Source organism: Conger conger, chromosome 7, assembly GCF_963514075.1.
Source record: "Conger conger chromosome 7, fConCon1.1, whole genome shotgun sequence".
NCBI classification, from domain to species: Eukaryota; Metazoa; Chordata; class Actinopteri; order Anguilliformes; family Congridae; genus Conger; species Conger conger.
The window spans coordinates 32,632,544-32,650,725 of record NC_083766.1 but is presented as its reverse complement, the minus strand read 5'-3'; the positions used below and the strand labels follow the sequence as shown (position 1 = coordinate 32,650,725).

The 18,182-nt window shown below is 41.2% G+C and overlaps 2 protein-coding genes across 2 annotated transcripts; one reads left to right on the top strand and one right to left on the bottom strand.

Moving 5' to 3' along the window:
- The first annotated feature begins 1,893 nt into the window (after positions 1-1,893).
- On the top strand, positions 1,894-12,662 carry nf2b (NF2, moesin-ezrin-radixin like (MERLIN) tumor suppressor b). The gene is made up of 17 exons (XM_061247860.1): positions 1,894-2,387; positions 2,824-2,939; positions 3,274-3,399; positions 3,659-3,781; positions 4,399-4,482; positions 4,872-4,940; positions 5,067-5,149; positions 5,729-5,804; positions 6,201-6,338; positions 6,428-6,502; positions 6,631-6,744; positions 6,867-6,989; positions 7,185-7,402; positions 8,131-8,233; positions 8,745-8,875; positions 9,075-9,237; positions 10,850-12,662. The coding sequence occupies exons 2-17, from the start codon at positions 2,850-2,852 to the stop codon at positions 10,895-10,897; spliced, it is 1,764 nt and encodes a 587-aa protein (XP_061103844.1). The 5' UTR covers positions 1,894-2,387; positions 2,824-2,849; the 3' UTR covers positions 10,898-12,662.
- On the bottom strand, positions 12,651-16,234 carry sbds (SBDS ribosome maturation factor). Its single transcript, XM_061247862.1, has 5 exons — positions 15,961-16,234; positions 15,399-15,528; positions 14,122-14,322; positions 13,718-13,882; positions 12,651-13,633 (listed from the first exon to the last, which is right to left on the bottom strand). The coding sequence occupies exons 1-5, from the start codon at positions 16,086-16,088 to the stop codon at positions 13,505-13,507; spliced, it is 753 nt and encodes a 250-aa protein (XP_061103846.1). The 5' UTR covers positions 16,089-16,234; the 3' UTR covers positions 12,651-13,504.
- Positions 16,235-18,182: the final 1,948 nt, after the last annotated feature.

Genomic DNA, 18,182 nt, shown 5'->3' with positions numbered 1-18,182 from the left:
GCGACGTACAATTGATTAGCCTAAGCAGGAGACAATCCTCCCCTGGAGCAATGCAGGGGCCCTTGCTCAAGGGCTAAACGGCTGTGCGGATCTTATTGTGGCTACACCGGGATTAGAACCACCGACCTTGTGTGTCCCAGTCATTTACCTTAACCACTATGCTACAGGCCGACTTCACCAAATGGCTCAAACTAGAGTGCTACAACGATGGCAGAGAGGCTGATTAAGGATGTTCTGCCAGTTTGAGTATTGGAGCTGCACAGTGACTAGAGGAGGAATTTTGAGGCTGCCATGATGGGGGGAGGACTGCTGCACTACTCTGCAAGCAAAGCAACGGCCTGGTGGAGCTTTACACAAGCAAAGCAATGGCCTGGTGGAGCAACAGTAATGCAACTTCCAACCCTCATTGACTAACACCAGCGTGACTGGAACTGTCACCAACTGCTTGTCCTGCATGCCGCTCCATTCTTCAGGAGTCCACTGGTTTTACACCTGCCATTCTACTGTTGGAGTTGTGCACCCCGGTGGACTTAGAATTTTTGGACAGCCCCCCCTGAGCCTGAGGTCGTAGAGGAGACCAGCACTACCTACCTGTGGGAGGTTCGCCGGCGCCTGACACCTTCGTTTTTCTGTTGTTAGGCTATGTCTTATTCAGTGGCTGTCACCTTGGCTGTGTTCTCCCCATTGAAACAGTGTTACTCTTCTCTTGAGTGGTGGGTGTGTCCAATAAAGACACCGCTTTAAAGGTACAATAGGTAATTTTGGACTTCTTCTACCAGTCAAGCGAGGAATTGCTGCAACAAACATGCTCAACCACAACACTGTTCATCCCTTCTCTGTGAAGGTGCTGACATTGAAACCTCCCTACCACATTGGCTGTGGCAATTCAGTGTCTGAATTTAAAGACTCTAAACACAGACAGAGGGTCAGTCAATATGTCAGTGAGCCTTTTTCAATGAGGGATTCAATGGTCTTCTAACAATGTTTTAACACAAAAATCTTATCTATTGTACCTTTAAAGGAGATATTTAGTGCAGTTAAAGCTTTTATGTTTAATTTGTACAACAATTTTGAATAGACCGTTAGAGATGGCTTTCAGAATTCATGATGACAGCATTAATATTCAGAAATTGAATTTAACAGTCAAGATTAAAGAGGAAGCCTAGTATGTCACTAATTTCAATTCATCACTGCCGTGAAGATTAATCACAGACATATTTATTGACCAGGAGATGTGACTAGAGAGGCAAGTGTAAATGCTTCATGACGCTGACACTACAACCAACGCAATCACTTCTGAAAGCTCTGCTCTGCACATCACTACTAACAACTACATACAACAATAATTGCACACTGGGCAAAAGCAACAGTAATGATAGAAACTATTTGGGACTCATATTTCCTTCTTCTGATTGTGGCAAACTATGTGCGTTTTGCTGCTCTCCACTGGAAGAAAAAAACACTGCCCATTTGGCTCATATACTGAATGGAGTGAAGAAAAAGCCAGATATTTTTGTTTATCAAGGCCTGGTACCCATTTTGTCCCCCACATCCCGATTACCACATTCGCACAGCCCACCTGGATGCCACTACTAACAATAACCCATTTCTTACACCATAATAGCCTAGTTAGTTTAATTACATCTCTCCCATAAACTATAACCATCTCTTTCTTTTATATTATATTGTATTATTATATTTATTGAAATAATGTATCTCTATTCTCTTTCCATTTCTCGAGTCAATCACTTCAATCAATTTCCTGTGTGTATATTCTGATTTAGAAAAAAGGAATAATTCATCCTCGGTCACTGAGGCAATCCATGTGTAATGAAGATTTGTCTATATTGAGAGGGTCCGACGAGAAACATCCTGATTCGTCAACGTCAGACGAATCAGACTGGGAAGGATCGCGTTAGCGCAGATGTTTTCATAACATGAACGGTCTAACTCGTAACAAACCCTGTATCTCTTCAGGTTTGCAAGTATAACGATTAGTTAATCTGCGCAGATGTGACGCTAACGATGTAGACGAACGCGAGTCCTCCTTTACCTGTGTGGATCGACTTGAAACAAAAGCTAAGATCTCGCTCCTAGTTAGTGGAGCGCTTCCCTTGTACCGGAAGTTGTTTCCGTGCCATTTAGTCCAGTGTGGCTACACAACCTAGTTCTTAAAGTGGAATGAGTTTTATTTTTTGTCTCTTTTTTCAGAATAATTAGCTATTTATCAAGAACCAACAACATGGTATTTTGGGGAACATTTCGCTCATCGGCGTTTTCGTCGCGTAACGTTTGTTAGATCCAAGCCTTGGGTTTTGGTTATCCACGTCCTCTGCTGGAGCCGTGATTTGAAACTTTATTTCGGGGATTCGGCCTGTTTTTGCAAAGTGAGTAACCCATTGCATGGTGGTATTTTGAAACTGAAGTCGTCGGACATTTACGAATTATTGATACTTGTTTGGCTAACAGTTCGCTAACGATACGGTATACATGTAAGTCCAGGCAACGCACGCTGATTAAAGATAGTTGTGATATTGCCGTAGCCATACACGCGAGCTGTTTAAACTGGAACAAGCTAACGTAAATCTAGTTAGTAAGCAGAAGCTACATCACTTCGTAGCTAGATTGTACTGACTACAATCTAGCTACGAATCACAATTAAGTAAATGTATCAAATATCCAGAGATCTTATTTGGACAACTCCCCAATCCCCCCCCCCCCCCATGTAACTTCTTAAACGCCTAGCAAACTGCGCTTCAAGGCTTTTGTTAAGAGAAATTTCAGTGTCTTGAGTTCTCTCCATGGATGTATTTTCTACTGTAGGGTGCTAGTCTATCTCGAAAGAAAAAATGTCAATCTTGGGTTTGAAGAAGAAACAACCAAAGACTTTCAAAGTCAAAGTCATCACCATGGATGCTGAAATGGAATTCAGTTGTGAGGTACTGTCATGAAGAAATAAAATTCGTAGACGCAAAAAACACGTTTTGTACCTTTTTTCTCAGTGGTTTTTAGTAGCGGCCGGATAATATTATGACATTTTTAGATTTTAGACGCATGCTAATAAGGCTTGCCTGCATATAAAAACTGTTGTAATCATACATGTATTATTTTACATTGGTTTAAAAAAATTATTAATTGGTTGTGCTTCACATTCAGTCACCTGTGACCTCTTACTCTTACTCTTGTAATTGTGTACATTAGCAGAAATTACTCTGGCGGTAACCATTGAAAATGTATGTATCTATATATTTTTATTCATTATTATTTTTTTAGGTGAAATGGAAAGGGAAAGACCTCTTTGATCTGGTTTGCCGAACTATTGGATTGAGAGAAACCTGGTTCTTTGGTCTTCGATATACTGTGAAAGATACCTACGCATGGCTGAAAACTGAGAAACGGGTCAGTGTCTTTGTTGCAAATACCTTGCACGGGAATGTGCTTTTCAGGTTTAGATTTGCGACGGTGTTGAAAAACGGTTAAATTGTCTCGTTAAATATTTACCTAACCTAATTTCGGCTTTGGTGCTTTAAGTTCTGGTTAAGTTCAGCCTGAATTTAACAAATTAAATGTTGGAGATTTTATATATTCTTGTGTATTATGAAATTATGGCTGTCATAGGATCACTTGCAGTTGTTTAATTTCGTTTTTTTTCTTCCAGGTTTTGGATCAAGAGGTTCCAAAGGATTCCCCAATTACATTTCATTTTCTGGCTAAGTTCTTCCCTGAGAAAGTGGAAGAAGAGCTTGTCCAGGAGATCACACAACATCTCTTCTTCCTGCAGGTTAGAAACACTATTGTGTTGTTTCTCCTCTGCGTCTGGAAGGGAAGCCCATTCTAAAGAAACCAGTGTCGGACCACTTCTGTCCCATATTGTACACATTTCCATTGTTTTATTTTAGGTCCTGATATCCATAAGGAGACGGTTGTGTGCTTTTAAGTACCAAAAACGATCTCTATCCAGTTTTACATCTTCATTCTCCAGCGCCTCTCATGAGCTTTCCCAAGAACGGGCTGTTTTAGTCACCGTGTCCTTAAGGCTTGTTGTTATTAATGAAATCTCTGTTCTGATTGGCTGGCTAACTTCAACGAACTGAACGCAGTCTGTGCTGAGCACTTGGATTTGTTCAGGCTACAAGGTGGGCTGTGCTGAAGTGTATCAGTATTATGTAATTACTTCACAGAAGTCGGAACACCTCCTTTTAAAAGCACATTTCCGTCATATGGATTTATTTGGGGACTGTGTTTTTATACTTGTTAACGTACTTGCACTTACTTGTTTTTAGAACACCTTCAACTCCTTATAATCCACATAGCAAGGGAAATGTAATTTTCCACAATATGAGAACTTTAAGCATCAATTACTTTCCACATAGAAAATTCTGTTTTTATTTTCCTCAGGTCAAAAAGCAGATATTAGATGAAGAAATATTCTGCTCTCCAGAGGCCTCAGTGCTTTTGGCCTCATATGCAGTTCAAGCCAAGGTAACTTCCTCTACCTTGTGTATCTGTGCTTGTAGACCTCCTCCTACCCCTATTGCATTGCAGCTGTGAATAGGAATTAATTGTATTTATCATTAAATATTATTATTATTATTGTTCTATCTTTGAACATTCATACCTAAAAAAAGCTTTATTTCATAAAATGTGAAATGCCATTTTTTACTTTTGATGCTGAAAAAAACTGTGTCACCTCAGATTAGTGTGACTTTCACCACATGGAAGCAGGAAATTTAATTCCGAAAATGAAGTCACGTGAATATAGTGTGACTGCTTTTCCATATGACCACTTACCCTGCTCTCCCCTACTTAAAGATCTACTTAGACATACATAAAGTAAATTTGTTGTACAAAAATGTTGTATGTGTTTTCAGTATGGAGACTACGACCCAAACTTCCACAAACCAGGTTTTCTGGCCCAAGATGAACTTTTGCCTAAAAGAGTAAGTAGTACTGCTTCATTTATGTAATTTGGTCGTTTGACGACTGTATTATAAAAATGATGGTATGAACAAAGCTGTCATTTGCAGTGGTTTTCAGATTTGTTTCATATGTATGTGAACGCACAGGTTCTGATGCAGTATCAGATGACCGCGGACATGTGGGAAGAAAAGATCACAGCTTGGTATGCAGAGCATAGAGGAATTGCCAGGTAAGACGATTTATCACTGCCAAAGCATTATTAGCTGTGATTATCAGTCTTGACCAGAAAGTAAATACATTTGTTTGCAGCTGTTAAATGGCAGACCCATTCCTGATATAATTTCTGTCAGCATATTATGGTATTACATTATATTATCCAATGCTGTCACAAATCATATGGCAAGACAGGCTATTGTGTTACTTGTTACCATATTTAGAAAATAAACGTTTTCACAGCATTACTCGGTGGTGTTAATTACTTGCATTAAATTACATTACAGTTATTTAGCTGACGCTTTTATCCAAAGTGACTTACAGTTGACTTCACTTGGGACAATGTGTGTGTGTTGAAGGCGTTGCTCAAGGGCCTGCAGCTGCCTGGATCTTAGTGTGGTTAGACCCCCAGTTTGTTTGTGGGGCTCAGGCAAGCAACTTAGCCTCTAGGCCTCTACTTACTGCTACTTGGAGACATATCGTGTTAAATATTCTTGTTTTCCCTTTGGTGTTAAGTGTGTGCTGTCAGAAACTGGCAGGAGGTTAGTTGGCTAAAACGTTTGTTTGGGACATTTTTCTTGTGGCTTCTTTTCAGGGATGAAGCTGAAATGGACTATTTGAAAATAGCACAGGACCTAGAGATGTATGGAGTCAGTTACTTCTCCATCACAGTGAGTAGCCCATCCCTCGTCATGCTTGCATTGTTGTGGTTTCACAGAACGGGGAGATGTTTTGAATTGTGCTCATGGTCGCGATCAGGTCGTGAAATGGGGATTGACTGGGCCTGACTGAACGAGGCAGCTGATGCCGGCTCATTCGTGTGGAGGTGAAGAAGCACATTCAGTCCCTGCGAAAAGATGATCATTCTGCCAATTGTCTACAGTATGTCAGAAGTCAGAATTGATGCAAATCGTCAATCTGTCATTAACAGGCCCTCCTTACAGCTAGTTGCCCATGTTAGATACGGGCTTTGATAAAAGGCATTCGATTTTAGGGCCCTCCCATGTGAATTGCATGCTTTCAATGGCGAGAAACTGATTTGTCTAGCGGTTTGCACTGACCTTCAGCAAAACAAGAGGGACACCGATTTGCTGCTGGGAGTCGATGCACAGGGTCTACACATATACAACCCGAACAGTAAACTCAACCCGAACAAGTCCTTTCCATGGAGTGGGATCAGAAACATATCCTACAGTGAAAAGGAGGTAAGATAGTTTCTGTGCAATCCAAATGATGGCCCCTTTTTGAATCCCTAAGGAGAGTCCAAAGTAACTCCTTATCCTTTCATTTGCAGTTCACAATAAAACCATTAGACAAAAAGAAGGATGTTTTCAAATTCTATTCCTCACAACTTCGAGTCAACAAACTGGTAGGCCTGCCCATGTGACATTATAACAATTGCAGCAATAGATCTGATAGCAGAATGTAGAATGTTCAGTAACCACAGAACTGCTGAAATCTTGTCTTTTTCGCTACCGGTTCCATTCCATGTGTTAGATACTACAGCTGTGCATTGGCAACCATGATCTTTTCATGAGGAGAAGGAAGGTGGACTCCATCGAGGTCCAGCAAATGAAAGCACAAGCTAAAGAGGAGAAGGCAAGGAAGAAGGTCAGTTTGTGCTTGTTATATAGAGTCTGCCGGTGGACTGTCCTTGCACCTAGATTGGGCATGTTGACTGTTGGAGGTTCATGGCCGACCTGACCTCCCTGTGGGGGGGGGGGTGCACGCAGGTGGAGCGGCAGATTCTAGCCAGGGAGAAGCAGATGAGGGAGGAGGCTGAACGGGCGAAGGAGGAGATGGAGAGACGTCTCTTCCAACTGCAGGATGAGGCCCGGCTGGCTAACGAGGCATTGGTGAGCGCAGGCAGCAAATAAAATTGGCAACTCCTCCAGCAGTGTCCTGACCAGCCCTGGCCCGATTCCTACGGATTCTGACTGGCCGTGACCTGCCTGGACCACTCCTGGTCATGTTCTGACGAGTCTTGACCAGTTTTGTTGGGCCCGGTTTTGGCTCATGCTGACCAGTCCCGACCCCTCCTCCCTCTGTAGCTTCGCTCAGAGGAGACTGCGGACCTCCTGGCGGAGAAGGCCCAGATCGCCGAGGAGGAAGCCAAGCTCCTGGCGCACAAGGCCGCTGAGGCAGAGCAGGAGAGGCAGCGGCTGGAGGTCACGGCCATGAAGACCAAAGAGGAGAAGAGGCTGATGGAGCAGAAGATGAGAGAGGCCGAGCAACTAGCTGTTAAGCTGGTGGAGCAGTCCGAGAGAAGGTGAGGCTGTTTGTCTTGTGTTGGTATTATAGTCTGGTGTGGTTGTACTGTGCTGTATGTATTATATTGTTGTTTGTGTCTATGATGGGATCCTTAAAATCAGATGCTAAATTAAAACGGTAAAAAAAAAAAACACATCCCCATACAAGCATATGTTAGCAGGGTTAGCTTGGCTAATTCGCTAGGAAAGCGAAGGCTCTTAGCCGGTTACTGCGACAATGTGCCCTGATGATGTAACCCCCAAAATTCAAAAGACCGTTGTTGCCCTTGGCTAGAGGCATTTTAGATGGTAACACATTAATCCAGCAAATCTTTGGATGAGTTAGAAGCCGGGGTACAAATCCAACCTCGGACTCAGGCCAAATCTTTCTCTCGCTACATTAGTGCCGTGACCCAGATCTGGGTGGGTCATAAAGAAAAAAATGGTTGCTGCAGAGTTTGAAAGGGGGGGGTGAGTGTAGCAGGGTTAGCTTGGCTAGTTCACTAGGAAAATGAAGCCTCACAGCAGGACAATGCTCCCTGATGACGTAACCCTCAAACGCAAAAGAATGTTGTTGCCCTTGACTAGAGGCGATTTTGTCTTTAGCTGACTGGTAACGTGTTCATCCAATAAATCTTTGAACGAGTGAGGCTGGGGTTCAAATCCCACCTCGGGCAAAATCTCTCTCTCGTTACACATATATAATATAATATGGCCTGACTACTGTATGTGTTGCTTTATTCTCTAGGTCAAAGGAAGCAGATCACCTCAAGCAGGACCTGAGTGAGGCCAAGGATGCAGAACGCAGAGCCAAACAGAAACTGCTGGAAATTACAAAAACAACCTATCCCGTAGGTCCTCCTGATCAACAAGTCAGGCTTCATCAATGGATAATTGGGTGATATGAACCCAAATCTCTTCTGATTGATCTGAAGTGAGAAAATATCTTCACTTCCAGCTGCAAAACACTGATTGGTTTCACCAACATCAGCTTTTGGTTCATTGGTTACCTCACTCTCCCTTAATTAGGTGGTTCTTCTGTGATTTTGTCCTTCACTGTGCTAAACAATAGTGCAGATGGTGTTCTTGTTGATCAGAAGGAGTTGAGTGCGACCACTATTTTCTGCAAATTTTCCTGAGTGATCAAGCCTTGGTATTCGCAGAAATGCTGCAACGTAGCTATACCAAAGCAGTAGTTGGAGAGTAGCCAATAGAGTAGACCTGCGAAATGCCGCTGAGATTTTTGATGAGGTTTTGAAACGAGTGAGATATTGAGGTTCAAATTTTTCTATTTTCAAAGGCCGAGCCAACCAATGCAACCTGCTGCTCATCTTATTCCTCCCTATGCTGGATGTGTTTCAGGTCATTGCGCCATACCCCAGTCCCCCTCCGCCTTCGGATGGAGGAGATCTCGGTCTCGAGACTGCTTCAGCAAGAGTAGAATTCAAGGACACGGACATGAAGAGGCTATCCATGGAGATCGAAAGAGAGAGGTGCCTACTGCCATTACCCACACTTTTGTGTTTTGAGTGGTCTTGCCTTTTGAGCTAAATCTCTTTGAGGATCAACATCTGATCAGCTCATATGTGGTAAAGCCTGCTTCAGAGAACACTGTGCGGATGTCGTTGTTCTTATGTTTGTTTGTGCGGGAGTTCCTGTCCTAAACGCCTGTCTGATGTCTGTTGTCTGCAGGCTAGAATACATGGAGAAGAGCAAGCACCTGCAGGACCAGCTGAAAGAACTCAAGTCGGAGATCGAGTCCCTGAAGTTGGAGGAGCAGCAGCAGGCCGGGGTGTTTGCCCACAGAGGGGAGGCCAGAGCCTATCCAGACCCTCCCTATATCCCCCACAGTAATGTAAGTACGATTAAGCCTGACCACCCTCCTTTCGCTTCAGGTAAATAAACCCCCGATAATTCATTGGAGACCCACATACTGTTGGACCCACATACTGTCCACTAAAGCGGATGGAAGGAAACAAGAAACAGGCTTATACTAAAATGTATAGCTCAGGAACACCGGTTTCCCTTTTTCCCCCAAATTAGAAATGGCCATTTGCATTTACAAATGAGCTGTCCGACTGCTGCTAACATGCATGGCACCCAACGGGGCTCCTAGTCACAGTCCATGCTCATGGGCAGTGGGGTGCATTGCAGTATTGAAAACCAGTCTTTTAGCTGGGTGTGCCACCTAAGAGCCTCAGATTAGCTTTCTGCACAAAAAAAGTTTAATTGGCAGAATAGGGTAACCACTGCTGGATTGGCGACAAGCAACATGGTCTGTTGCATTGCTTCTGATGGTCCCTACCTCTGGTCTCTTCATATAGTGCTGATTGAAGTTTGTGTGACTGCTTCTGTTGAAAGTATTTTAATTGATGATAGCCCTAATCTCTGAAATTCCCTTTATTTATATTGTATATCTGTTTGCCACAGATTTTGTTGATTTTTATTTGATTAAAAATGTTTGTTCTTGCTTTTACTTGTTTAAATGATCTTGCTTTGATTTTAAAGGACATGCACTATGAGTAATGCAGTAAAAAATAACAGTAACTGAAATTCTTAAGGTCGATTGCTTTTAAAAGGCTATTAAAGTTTTCAAAAAGCATGCATAAACCATTTTAAACAGCCATGCATTTTTTTTCTTTTTTAACATGGCATGAATGACTTGCTATGTTCCGACATATTAAATTATGTGTGCTGGTTTGTCACTTTAAATGTAGCTCAGGCATTATGATTCAGAAGTTCTCTACATTTGAGAGCCCAGTTGAAGGTATTGGAGTGATAACTGGTGTTGATGTGAAAAGTCACTTTGTGATCTGCTTTGAGAATCAGCTTCTACAGTGTGGGTCCAGCTGAACTCTGATCTCAGGTAGCACTTACTGCACCGCAGTCTGTTCCATTTGCCAAGATGCTGTAAGAGCAATGTAGGTTTGGGGCAGCATCGTCCTGACCTGGGAAGGTTACTGCCCGGACATGGCAGTCTCTGACCATCTAATATGAAATGGGGGAACTGACCCTCAAACTACTGGCCCTGAATCAGTGCTCCAAGTCTTACAACTGCCTCCACGCAGAAAGGTTATTCCAAAAACGTTCTAAAAATGATGGAAACCAGTATTCATGCAAATGCAGCCTATATTAGATAACCAAACTACTCGGGAATTACCTTCATTTTCATTAATGGACTCTTCCTGTTAAATACATGCAAAAAGATTGCACTGTTGTCACTGGTAGCCTAGATATGTAACGGTGAATATCATACAACAAACAATACGTTACTTAAAACGTTTTGTGGAGAAAAGGCTCGTCTTGCTCTTGCATCCTCTGCAGGTTGTTATTGTGAGTCATACATTTGATTTTTTTACTATATTTGACCAGTCAACTAGTTAGCGGGAGCCTCTCCTGACCATAATTGTATTTCAGAAGCAATTAAATTGTTGGTCCCCCCCCCTCTTTTTCTTTTCTTTTTACAGCGCAATTCAGCTTACATGGCTCAAATGGCCTACTTTGAGGAGGTGTGATCAGAATCACAGCGGAGAAGAGGAGTGAACAGCAGTGCAGTTTCTACACTCTGCCTGTAATTAATGTGTGTATGTGGACGAAGCATTCTCTGCATTACGCATTGGACACACTCGGAGGGTTGGAGTTTCTCTTCAGGGATGCAATTCGGCGAGCTGCTCTGCAGTTCTGCGCATTTCTTTTCGAATGACACTAATTTGCACACTTGCGATTGTACACGCAGTTGACGCATCACGTTTTACTATAAACACACTTGGTGATAATTCATTTGTCACTCGCATTTCAAAACACTATCTTAGAGGGTTTTTCAGTGTCTGGAAGCAGAGGCTGCAGTGCAGTTGTCTCTTGGCTATTAAAATGGTTTTGTGAAAAGGGAGCCCTTGCAAGACACTTTTATACAGCTGTGCAAATGATGGAATTCTGTACTCAGACAGGATTTGATTAAAAAAAGAACCATATTAATATTTCAGGAAAAAAAAATGGATTGTGTGGATAAAATAAAAAAAAGAATATTGGTTGAGATTTTGTATCCAGCTTTGTTACACATTTCTTCCTTAACAACACCATTTGTAGAGGGGAATTTTGTATGATTACCAGTATTTTTTTCAAACTGTGGAATCACTGACTGTGATTTGCAAAGAAACCGTTGAGGCTTTTATTCATTTGCTTTTTCACTGAAGCAAAAGGTGCAGCTGAAGTATTTGTTTTTAGTGCGTAGTGAATCTTGCTGTATTCGTAAAACTGGTTAACCATCATGCTCTATGTAAGAAATGTTTCCATTTCTTTGTTGAATGCTAACTTTGAAAACTTTGCTTGTGATGTTTTTTATGCATTTTTATATTTAGTCCTTTCCCCTTTTCTGTGTGCTTTTGGGTTTACTGCAGTAACTATGCACGTTGGCTGTACCATTCATAACACAAGTGCCTTTTACAGTCCATTGCTGATATTTAGCTTCTTAAAGCTTTATCACAGAAATCTTGTGCCTTAAAAAAATGAATTTGTTTTTGTGATGTTTAGTTCTGCCCCTAGTGCCTTTTGCTAGAATCTCATTGCTTTCATTGCATGGCCATCCTGCTTATGAAGTAATTGCAAAAGCAGTTCTGGTTCCCATCCCCACCACAGTGCAGCCTCTTCAGCCCTGCACATGCTACTTTGTAGGGGACTCTTGAGAAAGGATGGTCACTGCTAATTTGTGTACGTACACTTGGCCAGACAGTGTGGCTCAGACAGAAAAAGCAGAGGACAGCGTAACATTTCAACGATGGAAGATTTGATCACTGTGCATCAGCGTATTCAGGTTTCCCTTGGGGAAACTAGTTCCTCTTTACTCAGGATTTTCTTGCTGGAGCTTTAGTCTGAGGATGTAACGCTCTAAAATAACGCAATTTCCTTTCAGAAAATGTTTACACTAAAACGTATCAATACAACAAAACACTGAACATGTATGCAGTCACAGCCATGGAAAAGCACTCCTACATTCAGTTTAAAAGAGCTTTACTTGTCTTATTCTTATTCACTTGTCTTACTCCTCAGCAAGGGTAAACATTCATGTTTTAATGAATGGTCACAACCAATCCATGTCTGCAAGTTACTTCCAGTGTTAATAAACCAGTCAAAATGGGAATGGATGTGCTTCCTTTTTGCATTTGCCCGAGTATGAGGGAAGGCTCTTGGCTCCACTGACATTATGCTTCATGTCTTTTGGGATAAAGTGTATGCACTGCAGCTTGTAATTTAACACTCAAAACAAATAAATTGTCAAAACAATTCTTTATGTTTGTCAGTGTTTGAATATTGTACACACACATTTACATAAATTGGAAACCCAATTTTATTGGTAATCCCTATAACAATTTAGTACTGATTTTTGCGTTAAATTATACATTATAGATAAAAACACAAAGTTTTGTGTATTACTGGGGTTTTCAAATATTGCAAAATTATCTAACAATAAGTATTTGAAAGTAAATCACTTTAATAAATCCACTTGCCCACATTTTCTAGGTAATTACTGAAAAGATTGAATGGAAAATGTTCGGTGAACAAATACATATAATTTTATTAATTACTTTAAACTCCAATTCCATTCCATCAACACACAACAGCAGTTGTTATTAACTTGGATTGAGAGGTCTCAGGTTTGAAACCCAATAGGGTGCAGATAATGTGTTCGTGAATAAGATTAACATTAAATTACCCCACAACACATGCAGGTGAATGGGTACTGCATTCAGAAAACTGAACTATAAATTCTGCTAAGCATAAATACTGCATATTTGCAATTAATAATCTGCATTATTGGTTGGGCGGCCTGTAGCGTAGTGGTTAAGGTAAATGACTGGGACACGCAAGGTCGGTGGTTCTAATCCAACAATAATATGCGCACAGCCTTTGGGCCCTTGAGCAAGGCCCTTAACCCTGCATTGCTCCAGGGGAGGATTGTCTCCTGCTTAGTCTGTACTTTGCTCTGGATAAGAGCGTCTGCCAAATGCCAATAATGTACTGTAATGGTTGAAAAACATCAAGAAAAATATAATTAAAATTCAGCAAGGTGCAGGGAAAACTTCAATCATAAAGTACATTGTTGCTAGAATTTCAAGGTAGTGATGCTACTCCAACTTCTCGTCTCCCTCCTCCACATCCTTCAGACTCAACACCTCCACTGATCCTTTTCCCTTCGTCTCACAGCGGATGAGCTCATCAATCTCACGATAGCAGCCAGGATCAATCAGACATACCTGCGAGGAAGGGGGGGCAGGCATAAGTGTCAGATCCAGGGGTGAGGGTACTGACTTAATGTGCCAAACTTTCCTGTATCTCACCATCTCCAGCTGGTCATCGAAGTCTTCGCTCTCCACGACCTTTATGAGAGATTTGAGTTTCTCCTTTATCCTCTTCCCCTCCTTGGCGGGCACAACGAAGCGCAACCTCATGTGTGCTCGCTGGATCTGTATGGACTCCCTAAGCTGTCTGATCACCTCCAGAGCCTGGCAAGATACAGTCATTAGCCTTTAATATAATATGCTCTCTTGGGTTGAACAGGGCATCAACTATACCACAAAGGAAGATAGTTCAAACCTGAGGGCACCAAAGCAAAATTCAGTTATAAAGGCTGTACAAAGGTGTGAATGTATGTTTTCGCTCATCCAGTTTAGCAGATTTTCCAAAATATTTAATTCTAAAATGAGGTATTACATTAGTACAAGAGTAGCAATTGGCCACAAACCTGCTGTTTTGTGCTCTTGTTTGCTTTGACGGAGTAGTGGATGTCCTTCATGGCACGCTCGATTAAGTTGACTGTGTAAGGCCGCTTTGTCTCAGGATTTACACACTTTTCTGCCACTATGGTGGCAATATCTCTAAACATCTGCTCCAGCTGCGTCTGTCGCTCCTTGTCTGAAACCTGGAGTTCGCCTTTCGCTAAAATCTACAAAATGACAAATTTCAAAACAGTACCTGCATGTCAATTTAAAATGTAGTAACTGGTAATTGCTGTATGTACACAATTGCTATAATACTGCACTATAAATACAATATTGTATGTGTGGATATATATATTTACACACACATTTACCAGCCACTTTATTAGGTACACCTGCTCATTAATGCAAATGACCAAACACTACAATAGGTAAGCACTGTGACCATGGTATGATTGCTGATGCCAGATGTGGTGGTTCCCGCACTTCAGAAACAGCTGCCCTCCTGGGGTTTTTATGCACTATAGTATCTCAAGTTCACAGAGAATGGTGCAATAAACAAAAGACATCCAGCGAGTGGCAGTTCTATGGCCAATAACACCTTGCTCATGATAGAGGTCAGAGGGGAAAGGGCAGCTAACAAGCCACAAATGCTCAGGTAACTCTTTTTTCACAAAAGAGGTGTGCAGAAGGGCACCTAAATGTGTAACACATCAGACCTTAAAGTGGAAGGGATACAGCAGCAGAAGCCCATGCCGGGTTACACTCCTGTCAGCTAGGAACAGGAAGGTGGCTATAGTGGGCATGTGATGACCAAAACTGGATGATACCGAGGGTACAGTCAGAATGTTGTGTAAATGGCACACATCCATGGATCCATCTGGTTTTGTGTCGACAGTGCAGGTTGGTGGTGGTAGTGTAATGGTGTGGGAATGTTATCTTGGCACACATTAGGCCCCATAATACAAATTGAGCAACATATAAATGCCACATCATACCTAAGCACTGTTACTGACCAAAGGCCTCCCTTTATGGCCACAGTCAACCCTTTTCCATATGGATAATTCTAGCAGGATAACATGTCGTAAAGCACACATCAAGCTGGTTTCACAAACAACAGTGAGTCCAGTTAACTCAACTCTACACAGTTTCCAGATCTCAGTCCAATGGAGTACCTTTGGGATGAGGTGGAATAGGAGGTTCGCAGCATGAATGTGTGGCCAACAAATATGCAGAAATTGTGTGATGCTAACACTAACTGTGCCAATAAAGTGGCTGTCGAGTGTATGTACAGCATACTTGCCTGTTTACATATTTCTGTTACATCATCTGTTCCAAATGCTTTTGACAAGTCTTCTTTCTTGGCCACCTGTCCTTTGGACACGTTCATGAAAACCTTGTCCGTCTGTAACACTTCATCAAGGTCCTTCTCACTAAAACAAATAACAACAAAAAAAGTATAAAACTACTGCAAATTTACAATAGCATAACATGCCATTGAATGCAACCCATGGAATTAGCCAATACTAATTAACACGTGCTAGCTACGTAATAGCACCAAGTATACAATTGTGTTAAATTATTGAAAACAATTTGACTAACTGGAGAATAATCAATTTATTTTGAAGGGGACCTTGGCCGAACTGCGACTGAAAGCTAGGAAACTGCTAAAGAGGTAGCAGCTAACAGCTTCAAAGGCACACAACAGTATGAACAGTCTGGTTGTGATAGCATCGAACGTCCTGGAAAGCAGTAACAGTAGGACAGGCACCTCAAATTAACCCAATAACTAGGCTAAATAGGAAATAACATAGCCAGGTTACTTAATGAACTAATATTAGTTAGAATGAACAAGAAATACTCACGCTCCCGCTCTCCAACTCATAACTTTATTTTTATAGCAGGCAATTTCAAATCTCTTTCCCCCTTTTTTCATTCTTACGATCGCCACATTCGTGAGCCGAATCTGGTTTGTCGGTGTGAAAATAGACATGTTAATTATTTATCATACGTTATACAGAGAAAACTGAGAAACTGAAATATACGTCAGTATTTTTGTTTTGACAAACTGACTGTTAGATAACTATTTATTTCCGCGGTGACATGTTGTGCTCACTCGTGTACGGCTGTTTTTAAGAGCTCCGTGAAGTTGCTGGTCACAATTGGAGACTTCCGGTTATCATTTATCAAAATAAAAGTTCGGTGAATAAAATTATTTATGAACTGTAATTTTGTCAATTTTCATTGTTAAATTAATACAGTTGGATATGATTGTGATGTATTTGCAAAGAATATAAAATAGTGCACAAATTTCAATAAAAACTGTTTGCCATCAGTTGTTGCTGTCTGTCAGGTGTGGTATGGGCATGCATTGCCATAGACTGTCAATTGCCAACCAGCTCATTTGCATAGCTCATAACTCAAAAACTATAAATTGTTACCAAATGAAAGGGGATATACATTTGTTAGCTGGACCCATATCTTTAATATTCTACAGTAGTTTCTCTGAAATCATGTTCCGAGTAATTGTTGCTGTGTTTCCAGTGTGGGGAGGCCAAGCATTGCTATTGACTGTCAGTTACCACCCAACTCATTTGCATAGCTCATAACTATAAATTGATACCAAATGAATGGGGGTATGCATTTGTTAGCTGGACCCATATCTTTAATATTCTACAATAGTTTTTCTGAAATCATGTTCCCAGCAATTGTTGCTGTGTTTCCAGTGTGGGGAGGCCAAGCATTGCTATTGACTGTCAGTTACCACCCAACTCATTTGCATAGCTCATAACTATAAATTGATACCAAATGAAAGGGGGTATACATTTGTTAGCTGGACCCACATCTTTAATATTCTACAAACAAATTGTTCTGAATTAATTGATAATGGTTTGATCTGACCATCATTGTCACCCGTAAGCCGACCAGAGGAGGATGGCCCCCCCCACTTAAGTTTGGTTCCTCCCAAGGTTTCTTCCTTCTCCACCTTGGAAGTTTTTCCTTGCCACTGTTGCCCTAGGCTTGCTTTTGTGGGGGAAAAGGCTGGGGTTTGCTCGAAAGCTGTGTTTCTCAACTCTAGTCTTGCCGGAAGGTTTTTGTTGTAACCAGAAACTGAAACAACTAATTTAATAACTGATCCAATCATACCACCAAAAATGCCCTTAATTAAATAAATCAGTTCCTGGTTGAGAAGCACTACTCTAAAGCATGTACTGACAAATATAGTGTGAAATGTGCAATACAAATAAAGTTGATTTGACTTTTATTTCATTGTAAAGTTGCATGGTTTGGGTTTATCCCTGGGTATATAGGTATATAATGAGCAGCTTGTGAATTGACAGTCTATAGCAATGAATGCCCACCCTGCACCTGACACACAGCAACAATTGCTGGGAACATGATTTCAGAGAAACTATTGTAGAATATTAAAGATATGGGTCCAGCTAACAAATGTATACCCCCTTTCATTTGGTAACAATTTATAGTTTTTGAGTTATGAGCTATGCAAATTAGTTAGGTGGCAAGTGACAGTCCATAGCAATATATGACCGCCCCACACTGGAAACACAGCAACAATTGCTGGGAACATGATTTTAGATAATAAATGTATAATTTTATAGATATTATACATAGATTTAATGTATGCCCCTTCGTATTTGCCAACATTTTTTTCAAACAGTAAGCAGGTATGCAAATGAGCTGTTATTGAACCGACAGTATCAAGCAATTTTTGCTTGGCCTACATTATAGTAACTAGTCAAACAGCAAGCTAGTTGCTTGCTGACTTTTATAAGTTCTATCAGCAATGAATTTAAACAATGGTAATTATGTGAGGAAGCGCAGAAAACGCGGTAACTATGTTCTCATTATTTAACGTTACTCGGCAGCTCTTATTTTGACGGAAAATCACAGGAAGTTGAGACCGGAACTTCTGTACAGGAAGTATAATTGTTGCCAGCTTCACGGAGCTGTTTTTAAGCGACGTTTTACTTGGTGTTCGCATTTTACATTCCGGAATGGAATATCATGATGATATTAACGTTCCGGAGGCTGTATTCGTTATAGATGTGTTTTGATAGATTCCATA